Source organism: Rhamphochromis longiceps, linkage group LG8, assembly GCF_057381845.1.
Source record: "Rhamphochromis longiceps isolate RC_006_pf linkage group LG8, R_longiceps_female_GT1.1, whole genome shotgun sequence".
Classification (NCBI taxonomy): domain Eukaryota; kingdom Metazoa; phylum Chordata; class Actinopteri; order Cichliformes; family Cichlidae; genus Rhamphochromis; species Rhamphochromis longiceps.
The window spans coordinates 23140299-23161966 of NC_140564.1; the positions used below are offsets into that span (position 1 = coordinate 23140299).

At 42.8% G+C, this 21668-nt stretch overlaps 1 protein-coding gene and 1 long non-coding RNA gene across 4 annotated transcripts in view; both read right to left on the minus strand.

Moving 5' to 3' along the window:
* Positions 1 to 3551: 3551 nt before the first annotated feature.
* LOC146663696 (uncharacterized) lies at positions 3552 to 4824 on the minus strand. Its single transcript, XR_014913054.1, has 3 exons — positions 4341 to 4824; positions 4185 to 4252; positions 3552 to 4107 (listed from the first exon to the last, which is right to left on the minus strand). It is a non-coding gene; the product is annotated as an uncharacterized LOC146663696 (long non-coding RNA).
* A 6108-nt stretch (positions 4825 to 10932) lies between these two features.
* The window catches only part of vti1a (vesicle transport through interaction with t-SNAREs 1A), a 115488-nt gene continuing 104752 nt past the window's right edge, over positions 10933 to 21668 (minus strand). For all 3 annotated transcript variants that reach the window (XM_085416552.1, XM_085416551.1, XM_085416553.1), the window contains one exon: positions 10933 to 12650. In XM_085416552.1, the coding sequence (XP_085272678.1) occupies positions 12557 to 12650 (94 nt within the window). In that variant the 3' untranslated portion in view covers positions 10933 to 12556. The remainder of the gene's footprint in view (positions 12651 to 21668) is intronic.

Sequence of the window (21668 nt, forward strand, 5' to 3'; positions counted from 1 at the left end):
ACCATCCAACGATCCTCAGATTTTTAGGTCACAAAAGGAGGGTCGTGTCCTAATAACGTCTTTCAGCTGTAGCCTTAGCGAGATCCAAACAAGCCAGAGTGCTTCACAATGGTGCCTGGGCTCAGTCTAACGAACCCTTCAGTGATAGTAACAAGGCTCCACACACAACTGCATTTTAACAGAAAACATCTATTATGTTATCTGCAAATAAAAGTATGCAGACCTTTGCGACATCGCCTTAACATGCCTAAATGACAACAAGCCGCACTGTTAAAGGTTTTACCTTGTTAGTTGCTGCTGACAGCATAGGGCATCGTGTATCTGTAACAGAGATCGGTGGTAGATCCAGACTCTGCACCAATAGGAACACAAGGTCCCCAAATCCTTTATAGGCTTCAGAATTCAAAAGGAAGATCTTGGTTGCGCCATCTTCTACTTTTACTTACTTTCCAATCCCATTGTCCCCGTTTTAGTAGAATATGAACCACTCGAGAACACATTCTCTCTTTGAATGAGTGCAACAATTCTGAGGGTTCATTCAAAGGCACTACACGAGCGCATCTATAAGATTGTTCCTTTTCTAAATGGTCCGTCCTTCAACCAGTGCCATCGACTCAAATACAAGTAGACTACATTAGATTTCAATGGCTGTGAGCAGTGGCTGGGTTGAATAAGAGGCTTGCCTTATTCAAACCATGAGGAGTGTTTTTTTGTGTGTGTGTGTGTGTGTGGGGGGGGGGGGGGGGGGGTCTTTGGGCTGTACATTTAAAAAATACTGAAGTGTTTTTGCACTGACCACTAATGCCGCCGTTGCATCCACAGGGATGAATAACCTCATGACCCATGAGTCCCCATATGCTCTCTAAGCCCTTCACAAAACCTCCAAAGAAAACTAACGTTAAAGATTTATGACCTATAGATTATGCAGATATTTTGTTTAAATTTTTTTTTATTATTTATGTGGGCTTGGATCCGTTTCCAGCCTGACATTTAAAGCAGCACGAGCACATTAGAATTCAACAGGCAGGAAGAAACAGTTTGTATTTGGTTTGTTCGACCATCAAAGTCTAACGAAAAATCCTTTCTTAAAGAGACATCACAGAAAGTGTTTGACTTGGCTTGAAAATCCTTTGTTCTTAAATCAGCTCACAATATCTAAGAAACAAAAGATAAATTCACGTCGTTTAAACGTCTGGCCGAACATTTGATCGAACTTTAAATCTATCTTAAAAGGCAGCTATGACATGCGCACATAAAAAAAACACAAGAGCCTCTACCGCTGACAGCACGTGAAATATTTTTTAAAGGAAAACTTAAACCACGTACAACTCTTAACATTTAACTCCGTTTTACATCAACCCTTTAATTGAGGCATACCATACAGTAGTTATCTTCTTATCTTGATGCAAGTCTGTGAAGGTGTTACTGAAGAAAACTGATTGCTGTCGGTCTTTCTGTACACCAAATTTTCAGTAGTAGAAGAAGAAGAAGAAAAGGTGTTTTGCAGTGTGCAGCTTCTTCTACCACGACTGGCCTCATTTGAGAGTGGTCAACTGCCTCCTAGACAGATGGAAGTGCTTACAGTCCACTTTTATCTATGCAAATGCACCAAAGCCGTGGGTGTTGAGGAAAGTAAATGCTCATTTGCGTTTGTTTTGCTGGCAATATAAGAGCCAGCTATGCCTTCCTGCTGTTTTGTACCAAATCAGTGAAATTACTTGGTCACCAAAGACAAAGCACAAAGTCCTGAGAAACAGAATCTACCTCTCGAAGGTCTGTGGATGTTTTGTTTCTCCCTCACTCTGGAGGGGAGTGTGTGCATTCAGCATTTTTGATCCTGCAGTGTAATCGAGCGTCTCCTTGTTTGGAGAACCGCCGAGGGATTGAAGCACCATCCATCAGACCTCCCTCGCTCTCTGGACTGTCCGGCCATTTTACATGTGGCTGAGTCCGGGCCTGGAAGAAAAGTTTTCATTCTCGCGACGAGCTTGTGTTTGAGGCTGGTTTATGACTTTCTCATCACAGCCAGCGTGCTACGAAATTTACCTTCACTTAAAGGGAAATGTATTATATGTGCACCTTAAAAAACCCCAAACAAAAACAAATAAAACAGCAAGCAGTTTACGGAAGAATGTTTTGCACTGAAATTGCTCTAAAATCTGACCATCTCAAGCTGCACTGTCCCATGCATTGCTCTCAGCTGGATCAACCTTTGTGGTTCATTGTAACAAGCATGCCAACAGAATCATTAATATGTTTTGACCCCCTCCTACGCCTGGTCAAAGGAAGGCCTATAGGCCAAAAGTGCTGTTGGCCTGTTTAGCATAAAATGAGTGCATTAATACCGGGAGACTCAATTATTTTACAAATAGTTTGGTTGACACTGCAGGTTATGAGAATCTGCCAACTTTGAAGACCTTTAGCTAGAGGCAGTGCTGGCTTTGGCACTAATTATGGACAACACTATGGCATGGATGACTGCAAGTTACGTGTGCATTCAAAATGCTTTTTAAACTGTCTTTGGGGTAACATAACACACAGAAGGAGTGAATTATATGCAAATTTATTGATTTATGTACTTTGTGTTTTGATGGTTTTTTTGTTTTAAATTTTAGTTCCAAGAATCACAAAAAGAAGGAAATCAAACCTAAAACTGTAACACAGATTGTTACATTTTAGGAGTGTATGACTGCATTTCTGTGTTTTTGAGGTAAGAGCTCACATGCCTCCAAAAACCTTTCATGACACGACGTTATGATTGCTATGATTTTTAGCTCAAACCCAGCTCTCCGTCTGCTCTTTGGTAGATCCAGACGATTTTCTTTACCCATAATCCCCCTGCTGACTCCTTCCCCTTTCTCTCACCTGATTAGAATTTCTGCCGTGGCCTCTGGGATTGGATGATTTCGACATATTTTATTTAACTGCTTTTGTAAGCCCTAATATTCAGCAGCTGTGATCTATGGCTGAATTACAATTTTCAGGGTCAAGGAGGGACTTGTGGTTGTGGAAAAGGGGTGGGTACGACCGGCTGCGCAGGTGGGTGTGTGCGTATGTACGATGGCGAGAAGGGGAAGGGGAAGTGGGGGGAAAAAGGAAAAAAACAGAGAGGAAAAAGGGAAGGAAGACTCTCACGAGTTGTCTTTAAAAATGAATGAGAAAGTGGGTAATCCCCGAGTCACAGCATGAAAAGAGGGAAAATCAATATGGCCTCTCAGTTCACTTGGGCCCTCACAAGTCCTTGAGATGAACAAAAAGTTGTGCATTTTGTTGCCACATCCATATGTCTCAATAGAGCGGTGTGTGTTTGTGTGTAAAACTAAGCGAGTGTGTGTGTGTGTGAAGAGTAAGCCTGTCTGCAAGGCTGTTTGTGTTGAGAACAGCATAAAGGTGAAGGAAGGCCTGGGGCCCGTTCTTCGTACCTCGCTAAGTAGGTTAGCCGGATTAGATTGTTGACGATTTCGCGTGATCCTGGATCGTTCGGTTCCCCGAAGCTCATCCGGGACTTGCTGTCATAGCAACAGAGCCGTAAGCGTAAACCTGCTCGGGAGCAGGTTTACTTTATGTAAACAGGATTAGATCGCGGCCACGCAGGTATGTCCGCTTCATTTATACGAAAGCAACAGCGATAAATAAATAACATCAATGTAACTGAAGATAATGCAGCACTTGATCCTTTTATTGATGTCACACAGATACATACAGGTCATTTCCTAAAAAAGGGAAATGTACTATTAACATTCTATTACATGTATGTGATTATTACAGATGTAATTCATATTTCAGAGTAGTAATTGTAAATTACTTCGTGTAATCAAGATGAGAGACCACGGCTATAAAAGCCAAGGTGGATTTGGGAAGCCTGTCGCAGCCATGTCCTGTCCGTTTACGCGAGCAACCCATTGCGGAAGGTGCAAGATTGATAAGGAGAGTCCTCAGAATTCAGCGTATATTGCGGGACAGACAGGATCCTTTAGCTCAGCGCGACAGTGTGCTCATTGAGAGATATCGATTTTCCCGTGAGGATATTATTTACTTAACCAACTTGTTGACGAGGGGGTGCAGGACCACCACCTGTCTTTTTTTGCTCTGCCCTTTTCTTGGTTGCTGTTATGAACAAACAAACAGATTATTCCAGGGTCTCTTTCCAAGAGACGAAAAGCAATATAAGTGATAAATATTACCATTCTGTAGGATATTCTTATATTTCACTTTTACTTGTTCCCATGTTCTAGTGGGTCCTGTTGTGGCTCTAATGTGAAAGAGGATATAATATAACAATATAATATAATGTAATATAATATTGGATAATATAGTGTAATATAATAAATCTACCCTACCGCCTACTGGTGTTGGCCAGAGGGGCCGATGGCGCAATATGGCAGCCTCGCTTCTGTCAGTCTGCCCCAGGGCAGCTGTGGCTACAACCGTAGCTGCCTCCACCAGTGTGTGAATGTGAGAGTGAATGAATAGTGGCATTGTAAAGCGCTTTGGGTGCCTTGAAAAGCGCTATATAAATCCAATATATTATTATTATTATTATTAAATTACTTACGAGTTTAATTTGTCAGCAACTTTCTGCCAGCCCTCGCTCCTTGCTTTTGCAGCCTTTGCAGTGTTCCCTTGCGTTCTGATTAAACTCTGAAACTCCTGAAATCCCTCACTCAGGAGTTCTTGCTCTGCTGCCGAAAAATACCGAGCCGAGCGCGCTCCTTCGACATTTTCGCCGACCAATCAGAGGGTTGCCGATCAATGTTTCTACTATCGATGCGTAGCCCCTTTTATGACACCCAGTGATGTCACATTACTGCGTCCAGCTGTACTAATCGTCAACAGCAGGTGTGTTCGGGGAACCGGATTAGCGCGATGATTTGATCTTGGATGTGTCATTTGATCTTGGATGTAGTAAGCGACGTACGAAGAACGGGCCCCTGGTTCATATTGTGCAGGGTGAGTGGTAAATACCTATAAACAGTGTTATCACTTGCAGTGCTGTGCAAAAGTCTTGAGCCATCTTTCATTTTTGCATATTTTGCTAGGAAAATGGGAAATAGGTGAGGTGATTTATTGAAACGTACGTGTAAATAAAGTGTATATAAGGCAAAGACAAAGTTTGTTTAACTCTAACAAGCTTGGAAGTCAATATTTGGTTTGACTACTTTGTCCACTTTGGATGTTGGCTTCCTTTTGTTCTGTTCGCTGCTAAATGATCCCACACTGCTTCAATAATGTTAAAGTTCAGGGTGTGTGTTTGTGTGGTGGGGTGGTGGGGGTTCAATCCAGGTATGCTTTAACTACATTATCAGTAAGTTTGGGATAATTGTCATGCTGAAAAATTAAGCTGTTGCCAATCAGATGCTTTCTAGTTAGTATTTCATGGTAAATCAAAATGTGTTGGTACTTTATCAACTTTGACATCATCCCCAACACTTCTGGCTGAAATGCAGCTCCAAACCATGACAGAGCCTCCACAGTGTTCTACAGATGGCTGTAGACTTACTGTTGTAGTTCTCTTGACGTCTTCAAAGCATCTTATAATTATTGTAGCATTTAGATGAGTCCCCCATTTCTTCTCAGAGAAGTTAATCAATCTTGACAAAACTTACTATAAAAACTGCCTAGGCTACCAGTATTCTCAACATCTATATAGTTTTTGAGAATGATTTAAATAACACTCAAATAAATAATAATTACATAGATTATGTGTAGTAGCTGATCTCCAAAAAACTAACAAACAAATGCCCATAGGGTGAGTCTTTGATAGTATTAACAATGATTTGAATTAGTAATTTATAATATAGATTAATGACTCCATAAGACCTCTTGCCACTCATTTTCAATCCAGTTCTTGTGTAATTTGGCATAACTCAGCCCTTTCTCCCCATTTACCTTTCTTAGGAACAGCTTCTTGAAAGTGACCCTTCCACTGAGACCATTTCTGGTGAGGCTTCAGCGAACAGTAGATGGATCAACTGGTCAGATGCATCTTCTGGTCCTGTGTGAGGTCTTTGCTGGATTTATTCCTATTTCTCAAGGACATGACTTTCAGATTCTGTCCATCAGCTGTAGAGTTTTTTTCCCCACACCTACCATTTCTTCTATTGTCCACCACTTCTCCAGTTATCTCAAATTGTATTACTGACACACTGCACACCATGCTGAGCTATGCCAGGTTTTCAGCTAATAGCTCTTTAGGAATCACCTTGTTAGTACAAAACTACTATTTTGTCTCCTGTATTTTTTGTCAATTGGAAACAAATTACGTGCTTTGAGATAGGCTGCTACTAACAAAGTGCCTAAAGATACACTTTAACATTGGTCTTTGCTAAGTTGTCTGGTTTATCCCTTGAGTTAACTTCCTTTTTATGCTTATGATTATTCCACTGTTATTCATGACCCCTTTAAAAACTACAAGAAAGTCTGGCCATTTAAAAGTCAAGTATAAAGAAATAAGGGGTGGCTCCAGACTTTTGCTCAGTACTGTAACACTTATTATAAAATAGTTCTAGCTTATTTACTTATACTACTGATTAAAAGTACGTGAAGAACTTTTGCGTAAAATCTAAATGTTTTTCATTCACTGACTAAAAATGGCCACGCATTGTGCATATCTGCCATGCCCAATGACCCTTACCTGTGTAGAGGTTGAGGATTATTGCACTTGATCCCCAGCACACAAATAGGTGGTAGCCCCCATTCAAAAGACTCAAACTTTCTGGAATAGATGGAAAAAACTGGCTGGAGAGATCTGGGATTGGGTACCTTCTCATGAATATTTACCCCAAAACAACCACAAAAACCTCCCCACCCTTTGGTGCTGGAGGGGTAACGAGCTGATGTAAGTAGTGGAGTGGGGGTTGTTTCTCCTCAACAAACACATAGCTGTTTTTCTCTAACCTGGGCACTCTTCCATCTACCTGAATATCTTAAAGCAGAGGCTACCTCATAACTATCAAGTACACCTTCTCCATCCATCAATCCATCCATTCCCCACTCAACTACCCTTCTCCTCTGTGCTCTTACCCTAAGCGATGCCCACCCCCCTTCCCCAGTTCATTAGCGAGCTCCTCAGTAGCCTGTCATGGCGGATGTGCTCCATCAAAGCTGATCGACTCCTCGTTTTTCCAGAAAGATGTCGCGGGTTATCACCGCACGCTCAGATCTCTAGCTACGGGAGGAGCGTGACTGGCAGGCCGTCTTTTGAAGACAGTGATTCCTCCACTGATGCCTCCCAGTTGGAAATTTAGAATCGTGTCTGCCAAGACACCATATGCAAAGTAAATTACTGTACAAGGGCGAGCTCAACTAAACCCTCCTCTTTCAGAACGTCCAGGCCACTGAGTGCCTCCCAGGCAACCTGGGCTGCTTTGCACTCATTCCCACTTTTCTCCTTTTATGTTCTTTCTCTTTCTATCATTTGTCTTTTTAAAATGGACGGCAACACAGGAGAAACCATACAAGACAAACGCGCAGCAGTCACAGAATGCGCTCATTCTCACTGCTCAATTGCAATGATAGAAATCCATTTAACAAAAAATATAAATAGAATAATCTCCAGCATGTCATAAAATATCTGCTTGGACACATTGTAGCATACTGATGAGGCAGTTAAAGGGACCAAAAGAATAAAAAGTGGGGGGAAAAAGATCCACTGACAGCTCTATTATCTACATAACCTCATTGTCATGCAAATGACGTTGAAGATTACCGCTGTCTTTGTAGTGGAAAGTGTTAATTTCAGTTCAAAGGTTGTGTTTCTACCGGGAAAGATGTGATGGAGATAGAGGGAAGGAAGAGTAAGGAGGCAGGGATAGGGTCTGGTGGTGGTGGGGGAAAGCTGGTCTGGCTCTGCATCTCTGTTTCCTCCACGACACAATGTCTTAAGAGGATTTTCAGCACACGGCTTGCTTCACCTTTAAAATACGAAAGGAAGCACACAGCGCCACATTCGGTTTGTAAATGTCAGCTCTTTTCTCGTACCTCCTTACTCGTTCCCGCGGAGTCAGTCGGAGACCCCACCAAGTGTTTGTGTGCAAGTTACGACACAGCATCTAGGTTACAAAGATCCAGAGCCGCTTTAATCACAGATGTCAAACACAGACACTGACAGAGATCACAAAAAAAAAGTCAGCTTCACAAGTCAGGATCAGCCCGGAGTCTCAATTGGCTGAACTGAAGGGAACGCGATAACTCGAGACGGATACATGCGCATGTGGACGATTCGGCATCACCTCTTAACACTGGCCACGAGCACACGGACATCCGTGCATGCATGTATGGCTGCGGCCCCTGCGACTTCCTCAAATAATGGGGGCCTTTGTCATTTCATTGTGAGCACAAACACTAATAAAACGGTTGACAGCGCTGATGGGGCGAAAAAACAGATAGATAATGGGCTGATGAGAGAAAGAAAGCCATTCTGCTGGAACTGGTGGCATGTACAAATGGAGACCATGGCTCCTCTTCTAACAGCTCCACACTAGAGCGTGTGTGCCTGTCTTTATTGGGATCATACGTGCAGCAGTGTGTGTGTGTGCGCATATGCGTCCACGTCTGCTGAATCAAACAGAAGAATATTCATTGTACTCCTCAAACAGTGCCATTGTGATTCCCCCCCCCCCATTCTTCTTTTTCTTGGCTAGCTGTTCTTGCTGGGCCTCTCTCAATGTACATGAATGTGTGTTTGTGTGTGTCTGTGTCTGCGTGTGCAGTGGGTGACAGCATCGTGGACACTCCTGAAGACGAAGCGCCCACCCTCCTGTTGCGATCCCACCACTGGCGCTGTTTGTGCCGTTTAAGGCCCGCCCTCCGCTGGGGGGACAGGCAGCTCAAACGACGCTTGTCACAATCCCTTGTCGTCTTAAATGGCTGACAAACATCGGGCTTTTGCAATGGTTGGTGCATCACACAGGTTCCTTGTTGAGGAACCTTCCTTTTATAATTTCTATGTAAAACCACGTAGAGAGGATAGAGAGGACCGGTGAAGATAGGAATGACTGGGAACGTTAGCGAGATGTCGCAAAGATGGTGGTGGTAGAAGATTTCATAATTTCCACTGATAACATAAAGAGACTGAAAACCTTTTACTATATGAACAATTATCATGTGGATGTAACGTGATACGAGTGGAAATGTTTCGGCTCTCGGGGGGGCGACCAAGATAAGGAACGTGTGTGGAAAGCGAACCGGGACACCCAAAGACTCGATCCCTTTTTTCCCCCCCTGGCAAACAGGAGAAGGCAGCGAGAGCTTCAAAAATCACTTTTCAGACATCAAATAATTAATTGCTCTCCCCTCTTGCTCACCCACCCCTCCTTTTCTCCTGGCGTTTGTATGGAAGACGCAGCTCCAGTCACTTAAGGAGGGTTACCACCCGCCTAAATTAAATATTACATGGTGTCTGTACCTGCTGCTATTGTTGCCCCTTGGAATAAGATATAACCTATTTTTGACAAGTTATCATCCTCAGCCTTCTGCGGTGAGACGCTTGTCGAAAACCAAATCAGCGATTGGAGGGAGTGGTAGTGGGGCGTGGGGTGGTAGTGGGTGGTGGGGGCACTGATGAATAATCTAGTTCATATTCCAATGACACCCGCCGCTCAACGGGGAGAGAAAGAAAAGGGGATAGAGAGAGCAGGTGGAGAAAGAGATGGAGACGGACCGAGGAGGGGAAGATAAAAGCTTGGGGAAAAGTAAGGGATGAGTACAGAGGAGAGAAGGAGGGGGGGAAAGAAAGAGAGGGAGGAAAGGAGAAAGAAGGGAGAGATGATAGCCAACGTCTGCCAAGGTATCACATGACAGCGCTCCTGTTTAAATAATAAAACAGAACCGGGGCTCTAAACAAATCGTTATCTCCCACCTCCATGCATCCTGTCTTCCTTCCCTGCTCCCTCCCTCGCCCGTATTTTAAAAAAAAAAAGAAGAAGAAAAAAACTTGTTTTAATGCCATTTCTTAATGAACATAATAGCTCGGCGCTAATAATGAAAAGAAAATAAAAACATCTAAAAACGCAGAGGGGCCCCCGAGTTGTCGCCGGCGCTCAATTATTTCCTTGTCAAGTGGGTCTGTTTTTAATGAGGCCCTGTGGGACTGACGTCTGTCAGTCAGCCCTGACTTTTTGACACCATTACAACTTCAAATAGAAGCCGCCGCCACGCTGCCTTCCACCGCTCACTCGCTAGCTACCGCTCTGCTCATCTGACAGGCTGGGAGGGGAGGGAAGGGAGGGGAGGACAGGGAGGAGGAGGAAAAGGTGGCAGGAGAGGTAGAGAGAAGGAGGGAGGGGGGCAGGAGAGACAGAGAGAGCACATCAGCACATAGGTAGGCTGAACATGCAGACACGCACAGACACACACTGTGCACGCTGACTGGGTAAAACCACAATCACTGAGGGTCATTACCAGATGAGGTTTGTTGTCAAACTGCCTGGGATTTAACCCCCCCCTCAGCACCCCCTACCTCCGCGCTTCCTCGTTCGCTTCCTTCCCCGGCTCTTCTTCTTCTTTTTTCCTTCCTTCCTTCGTTTTTTTCATTATTGCTTCACTTTAATGATAACTCTTAGTGGGTCGGCCCCGCATGGGACGGTCAGAGACACACTATTTTGTTGGCCATTAATTTGAGGCTTTGAAGCAGACCACGGCGCCGCGGCTGGTGAGGGCCTGTGAAATGGTGGACGATAGCACGGGGTGGGGGAGGGTGGGGTGGGATGGTGGGATGGGGACTCCCCCGCATCTTCAAAAATGAAGACTATGACCCTGAAACAGAATAGCAAATGCCCTCACTGGGAACACCAACCACAAGAGACATACGCGCGCGCACCAGTGTGTGTTTCCATGCGTGTGCGAGCTTGTGGCTTGCATTAGCATTAGCCCCCCCCCCCCTCCAAACAAAAATAAAATTAAAAATGATCCAAATATGCTCTTAAATTTAGATTTTTCAAACGCCGTCCCCAAAGAATGGCTTTCCCCCCGAAGAATTAAACGCCGGTAAACTCAAGCACGCCTTTTTTTCAAACACCTGCAGATGCATCACATCATCACAAACACAGAAACAAGGGTCCCATCTCACACCTCCGAAGATTACATAGAAAATAAAGAACAAAAAGTACAAATTTTTAAACAAGCTAGATCCATTTATAGAAGAAAGAAATCAAGAAAAAAAAAAAGCCTTTAAGATGAAAGACTAGAAATACACATATTTCAGTTGGTCCTGGTGTACAGTCTGCATCAGAGAACCACCACAAATCAAGAAGAAACAAACATGTGATTAATGTTAATTCTGAATAATTTCAACATCACAAAAATATACACTTCCAACACAGAAATCTGAATGGAAACTCTACATTTATAAATAAATAGCAAGAGAGTCACTTAGTAAGAGCAAAAACACTATACATGATGTCCATTTCAATGTTAGTACATACAGTATGACGCTTATATTTGGGAATCAGTTAATGTAGTATGTATTTGGGAAGGGTTGATGTCCCAGATGTGGTTACAATGTCATTTGAAGCATTTCTCTTTGTTTCTGTGCTGTACTCACGGAGGCTGAGGTCAGGTCTCTTTTGCATTAAAATCCATTAAAAGAGCAATTTTTATTTAATATTCTTCAATCTCTAAATTCTCTAAAATAACCACTTTTTTGCTCCTGAAAACAAAAACTGCAACCAGTTTCCTCCTAATAATGAAAAAAAAACAAACAACCCAAAATACTTTCACCTTGATTCAATGAACACAAGCTGAACTAACCTCAACCTTTTTGCGTGCATCCTCTCTTTTCAAGGCAGCGCCACTTGTCTATTTTGGGCTCTGCTGAGCCTTTTAAAGCAGGAGTGTGAACAGCATATCTAAACTGAAGGCACTGTCCTCTGAGCTGTGCAGGGGTAGGGTGATTGGTGGGGAGAAGAACAGCTGAATCATTTAGTTACAGAAGCTAATACAGTATGTGTGCCTACTGTTGGTGTCAATAAGAAACGCAGTGCGGGCCCCCATCCATGACTGTCACTCATGCATGCACACGTGCAAACCCACAGATGTGTGTAGAACTTCGGTTTCTCTCTGCCTTTCATGCATCCCCACACCCTGAATAACACCAAACCCACCTACACTACAGAAAAAGCCCTCCATTAAGTTACACAAGAAAAAAAATGACCAGGTTGCAAACCACGCTGAGGACGACACCATGAAAAATATTAACTATTATAAAAACATCTCACCCCGTTCTAGTCCCTGGAGATGTAAGAACGAGCCTGACAGGCAGAGGAGGAGGGGGGAAGGAGAAGAAAGTGAAAGAGAAAAAGAGAGTAAAAGGGAAGAAGGAGAACGGGAGAAAAAAGGGAAAGAAACTGCAAACAAAAAAAAGGAGTGAGAAATGGTAAAAAAAAAAAAAAAAAGCTTGCTGTCAGGCTTTGGAAATAGTGATTCATGGGGACCATTTGTCCTAATTACAGCAGAACAACGCTTTTGTCGCTATTAATCACAAGAGAGTGTGTGTGTATTTGCGTTTAGGGGGAGGGAGTGTGTGTGTGTGTATATATGCATGTGCGTACAGGGGAGATCAGTGGCCTCGCACATTAAAATAGATGGCCAGGATGATGGTGAGGAGGATGATGGCTCCGAGGATGAAGACCAGGACCCGATTCTGGATGATCCTGCAGAGAGAAAGAACAGAGAAGGATTAGGAAAAGGTTCGCGGGTCTACGGAGAAAAGTCAACTGGAGCCTGATCCTGTTTAATTGTTACCATGAGGTCTGAACGCTTGGTTTTTAAATCGCTATACACTCGCTGGCACACGTCATAAAACCACAGCGTGACTGGATAAAACAATCGTGATAAGAGTGATTTGCTTACATATGTGTACCCTCTGTAAAAAACAACAACGCTGATTTGTGTACAGACATGAACATACAAATGCAAAAGAGACCAACACACTTATAAACAAGCATGACATGCAAACATATACACACACGCACACAAATAGCTGACAGGCTCTTAAACTTTATTTGCACAATAAAGTGGAAAAAGTGGCTCAGTAGTTTCCTGAAGGTAATAAAAAAAAAAAATCGCTGAATTACTGATGGAATTTGCCATAAAACGACTCACTCATTTGCTCATTTAAATTTTCCCACTGTGACCGAAGTAAAGTTGGTGTGGGGGAGTGGGGGCTTTGAACCCCCCCCCCCCCAAAAAAAATAAATAAATAAATAAATAAATAAAAAAATCACAAAAGTACCAGATGAGGAATGGAGTGAAGATGTGCAGAGCAAGGCATCTGGTAAGTGAGCAACTTATCTAGCATGTGTCCCCCAAATTCTCCAGAGTTTGCATCAGCACACATGCACTCACTCAGACACACACACACGGATTCCAAACCCTCCACTGCTCCTGACAAATGAGAGAATTATCACATTTGCTGACATGTGGAGGGGTGGAGGAGAGGCCGAGCAGGGGGGCACTGTCCACTTCTCTAAGCAGGAGATGAATAGCCCATGCTGTGGCCATTTATCACCGAGGGAGGGGAGGGCGCTGGCTGGTTGCTCAGTCACCCAGCTACCCTCTAAACTCCACGTCTGAGCTGACACACCAGTCGAGCTCGCGGCCTCCCTCTGGTCCACCAGCCCGCCTGGCAAAAGTCTCGACCGTTTGCTTAGCTTAAAGCGCAGAACTGATGAAGCTATTGAAGGGAAGGATGACAAAAATCCCACAGACAAGCTTTGATGCTTTACATCTTTGTATTTCCTTTTGCAAAAAGACTCTCGGCCGCATAACAACAAATTTTATCAACTGCTTTATATGAGATTCAGAGGATACTGTTACAAACTAAAAACAATATATAACCAATCGCCATGAACTTCTTTCCAGTAATAGGACACTTCTCTGACATGCTGTAATGCTCTCGCTAACACCAGAGAGCTCATTACAACTACTGTGTGTAAGCAGCACTGCTTTATAAGTAGACAGTTTATCCTTGAATAAATGCATACATTATTATGACACTGTCATATTGTTTATAGCAAACCATGTCCCGAACAACATAAGCAACAGCTATGGTATCCCTCCCCCACCCCACACACACGTGGCATTTTTTTACCTCACTGCTGAGGTAAAAAAAAATTGTAAAAAGAATAGTGACAGATAATACTATATTTGCCATATGCCTATAAGCTGAGGCAGTATTAGATGATATCATATGTTGTGATAGGCCAGTTTTATTCTGGTGTTTTGGATGAGGCTGACATGATTGGCTGAAGCCAGCTGGGGGAAGAGATCCCAGTGAAACACTAATCAGAGCATGCTTAGCAAGGACACGTCTCCCCCTATTAATTGACATTCATTATTTACAATGATTATTTATCCCAGTCAAATACCCAGAGGAGGCGCTTGTGTGTGTGTGTGTGTGTGTGTGTGTGTGTGTGTGTGTGTGTGTGTGTGTGTGTGTGTGTGTGTGTGTGTGTATCTGTGGCAGTGTGTTAGAAGAAGCCAGCTCGCTTTGTGTTGTGCTAATTTTTCAGCTGGGGTGAAAAGAAGAAAAAAAAGGGAGGGGGGGGGGGGCTAGTAGAGGCTTGCAGTGGAGAAATGAACATAAAGTTAGTTTTAGCCTCGTGGAGGGGGGTTCAATTCTGTTAAAACGGCATTTATTAAAGGAGTCTGATTTGGTAGCAAACAACGTGGAATAACTTCAAACACTTAAATGTTCAAAGCAGTAAGGAATATGACAGTGCTGCGGTTTAAGAAGTTTTTTTCCCTCCCCCCTCTGGGGACACATCTTTTTTTTAAAAATGCATTATTTTGACCTTAACTGATCCTCTGTGCACCAATCTAACAAAACGTGTCTTGGAAGTATAAATGTAAAGCAGCACATATGGCAACTCCAACCTTTAAAGAGAAGATGGATATAAATTTTAGGAGTGGCCCGTCCAAAAATGTTAATGCTTTTTCCTCTTTTTCTGACACACACACACACACACACACACACACACACACACACACACACACACACACACACACACACACACACACACACACTAATGAAATAGTGCACGCTTATATGAAACATGGTCAAAGTTTCAAATAATTAGGTCAGCACATGTGAAAGCTAAAAGCTCGGGCATCACACTGCTCTCAATATTTGGTTTTAGGCAAGTTTTTTTCCACTCAAATCTTTCTGATGTCATAGAGCAGGGATATTCCCAATATTTTAACCTCAGGTGCTTCTGTTTGCAAGAGGCAGCCAATCAGAAACTTGGAGGGGGAGCCATAAACAGTACATCTTTACTTTAATGCTTGCAATAGTTCACACAGACCGAGAAGATCCTGCAAAGCTTACGACCAAAGGTCAATTTAGACCAGATGACCTGAAGGGGGGCCGCACACACACACACATACACACAGATCTAGCTAGACAGATTGGAGGAATTAGTGTGTGGAGGTGCCGTCATAAATCACTTCACTGATGTTGAAAACTGTTTGAAAAATAGTGTCTGTGACACTGTAAAGAGCCACAGTTTTCCCCACTGACATATGAGCAGTGGGACATGAAAGTCAGCCATCACACTCTTTTAACCACTGCAGACCTAAGAAGGCTGGAAAATGACTACTTGGTTACATTTTACAGAGGATGGGGAAATTATTCTTCATCCATTTGAAACAAAACCACACAAACTGATGAAATTTCATACGTCAAACTATTTTTTTCTTTGGTTTTTTTTCCTTTTATAATAAGCTAACAAGTCAAATAAGGTACTAAAGCTACCAGAAACAACTACAATAAAACCTACCCTAAAAATATCCACACCCCAATACTCCCAAAAAAGAGAAGTAAAAAAAAAAATCCCCAAAACTGGGAGGTAGGAGAGTGAAGAACATGGTTTTCCTCTGCTATATAGTTGATCCCGCCCTGACACGTGGCCAGACAGAACAGAACTTATCAAACCGGATCCATCCTCCAGTTTTGACACTTGACATAGAGGTGGAGGGGGGCTAGGAGTGTGTGTGTGTGTGTGTGTGCGCGTGTAAGTGGAGGGAAGGATTTGGGGATGTGTGAGTGACGCAAAGACCGCAGGTACAAGGGTGTATCTGCTGACCCACATATGCACACTCCTACACACAGTGAGTTTGATACCTGATACTATGATCCTCAAGTATTTTCCTGTGTCGGTGCCCCGGTACGGTGGGGGGGAAAAAAGAAACACTCTCACGAAAACAGACCAACAGTAACTCTAACTAAAATGTCAGCCAATCACAGCACATAGTACTGGAAATGCTATTGGCTCCTTATGTTCCTTCATCGCAGACAGCCAGTCAGCTAACACCTTACTAAAAGGAAATAAACAGATTTACAGCACTAATCTAAGAGAGGCTGAAATATTCAGAGAGAGAGAGAGAGAGTCACAAAGATCGGAAACAGACAACAAAGCAGCTGAAAGACAGAAAGTGTGGAAAAAGCAATAGAGAGGTGGAGAGAAAGAGGAGAAAGAGGGAGAGCGCGAAAGGTCCGTTTACCCGGGGAGGCAAAGCTGGAGAGGCTCCTCGGAGACAGATGAAAATAATGAGGACTTTTCTGTCAGGAAAGATTTACAAAATCGTACCAGTGTTATTAAAATTTAAAATCTCCCTTTTTTTTTTTTTTCCTTTTTCTCCCTTCCCACCCTCTTCCTCCCTCCCTCTCTTCCTTTCCCTGTTTTTTCCCCTCCTTTTCCAGCAGCACAGCCTTATTACCAGCTTTAATGAGCACCGGGATACACCTCAGCTATGTGTGTGTGTGTGTGTGTGTGTGTGTGTGTGCGTGTGTGAGAGAGAGAGTGTGTGTGTGTGTTGAGGTCCAAGTCCCTAGTGCCAGCTCCATCAGCACCTCAGATTCCCCCAATACCTTAAATGACACACGCATGTGTGTGTGTGTGTCTGACACATGTGAACACAGACATGCAGCTTTTGATGGCTCACAGAGGTGGCTGGACATGAACACACACACACACACACACACACACACACACACACACACACACACACACACACACACACACACACACACACAACCTTCAGACAGACGGAAAGACAACAGCCCCTACCCCAAAACAAAAACATTCTCTGTGAGACAGACATAAGCGGATAGGCCCATCCCACCTGGAGAGACACACACACACACACACACACACACACACAGCCCACTAAGAGCAAACTTAGCTGCGGAGTTGCATCTCTCAGGCCCTCCCCTATCCCACCTCTTTCCACTAGTAGACCAATAAAATAAAAATCAATTGCTGTCTGAGCCATTCTGGCTCTCCTTCCAAACCCTGGGAATATACAGCATGGGAGAGGGGGGAGAGGGGGGGGGGGGGGGAAGGATCAATGTGTTCACAAATGGTTTGAGTGATGGACACGGAGGTGAAATGCTGGTGGGGGTAAGTCCTAAGTAATGCCTCGACTTGTTATCACAAACTAATACGAATAAATGTTTCATTGTGGAGGCACACACGCTTGCTCACACACACATACACACAGCTGCTCTCGGTCTGGGGCTCAAACTTAAACCGGCCACATCACACACACACACACACACACACACACACACACACACACACACACACACACACACACACACACACACACACACACACACACACACACACACACACACGACAAAAACAAAAGGTTGAGCCTGGCCTGCAAACAATATAGGTTGAGAGAAGGCGGGAAAAACGTGCAATGTTTCAATCGCAAATGAGATGAGGAGGAACAAGTCAGAACACCTGGATCAGGTTCACGTTGCTGTGCGGGGATAAGCTGACCTGCTTGTTGGAGAGATCTGATCCCACCACGTATGTTTAGCCTATCACCCCCACGGGGGTGTCTGAGAGACATGCTGATTATTAGAAATAAGCACGCACAGCTGGAGTTTGCTCCTAACTGGAAGCTGTTTACTGACATTACTTAAAAACAGAAACAATATTTAGGAACTTGCTCCACACCTTAACACTCAAATGCTCACTGAACTGTAAAGATAAGCGCATTAGCATGAACAGCCTAGATTTAAAAAAATTATGTCTTCAAATGCCTCATTTCATCCAGTCAGCCATCCAAACCTGAGAGACGTTCAATGTAATTTAAATCTAAATCAAAGGAAAACAGCATATAATTCACAAACTGAGAGATTTTCACTTATAATGTAACAAGTTTCACAGTTTATATAAATATATTTATTTGTTGAGATCATCGATCCCCGAAAGAGCTGCAGACCTTTTTTTGACCTGTACTAACAAAAACAATTTTTTTCCCCTCAACTGAGAAAAAACTGACATTAAAGACGGTCAGGTTTCTGGAAGACGTCTTCTGAGCAAGGTATTTCATGTCAGCCTGATTCTCTCTCTCTCTCCCTTTCTCCGTCTCCAATTTACTCCCTCTCTTTCCACCAACTAGATGCAGGAGAACAGCACCGGGGCCCTAGAAGTTCATCCATTTTTTATTTGGTGGCTAACAACCCTGGCCAGCAGCAGCCTACACTGGGACCCAGTTCTCTCCTGAAAAAAAAATGGTGCAAGATGGAAGAAAGGGAGGGCAGAAAACGACTGAAGGAGAGAGAAGGAGGAAGAAAAGAGGAGGGAGGGAGAAAGAAGGAGTAAATTTAGAGTGGGAGGCGAGTATGCAAGAGTATGTGAGTGTGGGGAAGATGAAAAAGAGGATCGAGAGAAATGAGGGAGATGGAGAGGGAAATGGGAAAGACACAGAGTGGGTGAGAAGAGGAAGAGAGAGTATATTGCAACTGTGTCTGGAATTTTTAAGAACTTCTTTTGCCGGCAGCAATCTCGGGTAGCTGCTACAGCTTCTCCTCATCCGGTTGTGATGTACAGGTGGCTTTTCTGAGCTCCAAACATACACAGATCATTCCCTTGCGCGAACCCTCACCCTCCTCTGTCTTACCGCTCTCGTCTCCATCCTCCCCCTCCTTCTATTTTGTTCTATCGCTGTGTCCTCTTTTTTTTGTCCCCTTGCTCATATTCAGTTCTTATATTGCTTATTTTCCCCTCACCTACTTTTTCTTAACTCAAATTTCCAAGTCCAAGTTGTTTTTCTTTTGCCCCGTGTGTTTGTGAAGTCGCTGGTTTATAGTCAACAGGACGACGCCGACAGCCCACATTTCCAAACTGTGTATGTATACTCCACAAGGCTGCCGTAATCAGAGCCATTTGTTTTCTGACTCATACAACTGTATTTTTATTACTTGATTAATATGGAAAATGGCTCATCTTAACTAGCTGGTTGTCAGAGCAGCATAGTGGCAAATTTGGTTTTTGTATGTGTTCAATCGCTGGAGTGTTTTTGGACCATTTCGTAGCCCACATGCTGCATATTTACCCCAAATAACCAACGAGAGAAATACTTGCTTCTAAAGTAAACCCGACAGCTGGAATCGATTAATAACATATTTTTAGAACTTAGCAGGAAGTCAAACTATTCTACTCACTTTTCTGCGAGCAATCTTTTTCTGCAGAAGTGAAGTCAAATCGAGCTTTCAAAGTGGAGCAAATTTTGCCTCCAGGTTGAGACATTTCCAACTCGCGTGGGTGTGTATTTGCGTTATTACCAGTCTTTGCGTAAACTACTAACGCAATTTCACCGTGCAAAAACGTCACTTTAGGTTCGGTCTGAACATAGCCTTAGAAGCGAAAAGAAAAAGACTGAGATATAAACATCATGGTAGCAATAAATGGCATTTAAAACAATAAAAGAAGAAAACTACTAAACTGTAATTTGAGTTCTCAAATGAAAGTGAAATTTGCCCAGGAAGAACAGAAAAGTAATAAAAATAAATGATTTCTTGTGTAAATGTAATACAAGTGGATCATATGTGATACATGAGTTTTTGAGAGGTTTACATTTCCTGCTGCTTGTAACAAAAAATATACAAATTAAAACTCATAAATGCAAATTTATATCTATCTCCTTTTTTTGGTAATTTGTCAGAAGGTTCAATAAGGTTAATAAGGTTCAATCAACTCCAGTTTCTCAAAATTAGAATTTAATGTCAATAATTTCATGGTTCAGGCTTTAAATAAAGGAATCTTCTCACTGCTTTAGAAGCCTCCACAGACTACGTCCAGTGGCTGAAACCTTTGCAGAGTAACGCGTGTCTGCATTTTAATTATGAAAAAATAAATATTTTATTTATTCAGCAAGTATTTTTGGAGATTGCAGAAGATATGGATGTGATATCCCCACATTTCTCACTATTTCTTCTTTCTGCTAAGATTTCCCAAAACACAAAAATCCCCCTTGTATACATTCTGTGAAGGCCAGGGGCCAGCTGCAGATCCGATTACTGGCCCCTATGAAAAAGGGCATAACATTAGCCATTAGAGCTGCAGGCCTCCAAAACTATGGTGTCCATAAATTTTTATTGTTTGTTCAGTATTGAAATGTCATTAAAGCACATAAATCATTTGAGAACAACTGCTCACTTTCATTTTTTTCCCAGCGTAACCTGTTACTTTTGCAGAAAAAAAAAAACACTGAAGCTGAGTAATACATCCACGGCCTGACACGTAACACCAACGCTGATGCTGAGAAATCCGACCTACTACCTAACTATTTTCAGAGTTTATAGCAGTAATTCAGAGCTATGATAACTTGCGGAAGAAAAAAAAAACAAAAACCAGTATCTCCTTATCTCTGCATTTTTTTTTAAACATATCAAAATCAGGGCTCTTATCTTTACAAGAACTTGTCCCGACAGCTTCAAGTCGTGAGGTGCCGTCAACTGCATTTCACTCAAAATACAACCTAAAAGTCTGTTTAGGATTCCCAACCAAAGAAACTATGAGGATATTAGTGTTTATGTCTGAGTCTTTTTTATTAACTGGTGAGGAAGCTCCTCCGCATGTTGTTTGTTTGCCGTTTCAAATCAACTCTCCAAATATTTGCTTCAAGTCCCGTGTGGTTTAGCTTTGCATCCTGTCTCTCTGCTGATTCAGATGATGGTGTGATACTGCCCACTAGCACGCACACAAACAGCATACAAGTACACACACCCACACGGGCTGGCTTTTTCTAACACAAATGTAAAAAAACACTAAACAAAAACCCAAGGCTGACCAAGTCGCAATCATGTACTGCCTGCTCGTTTCTATACATGCAGCTTGGATCATTATCTCTATTATTATGTCTCCTTGTCTCAAGTTATAAGCATAAAAATGTGACGAGTGGTCCACATGCTAAAGCAGCTACATATCTTTGCAGTGGCTTATACTAAAGGATACTAGAATAAATTCACATTCTATGAGAATAGATTAAAGAACTGGGCTGAAATTAGTAAATAAAGTGAAAAGTGAACTTTTAGTTATTTCAACCTATCCCAGTTATTAAGGACGGCAGCAAGCCTGATTGCAAAGAAAGCAACAAGAACCTGTGACTTCTCTTAGCATCTTAATGTCAGAGGTCACGTTTTCATGTGAGTTTGGGCCGAAAGCAGACTGCCAAAGCCTGGATTTCATTTCAGAGTCACGGATGAACGAGAGAAAGAGCCATTTCTTGAACTTGACCTTTTGACCCTAAGGCCACTCTGGCTCCTTCTCTACCCTGCAGGTATGAAAGAACTGAGCAAGCAGAGGTTCGCAGTGTCAGACTCTACATGCATGCGTGCAAAAACCCTCCGCCAACAGTAATGTTGCACATGC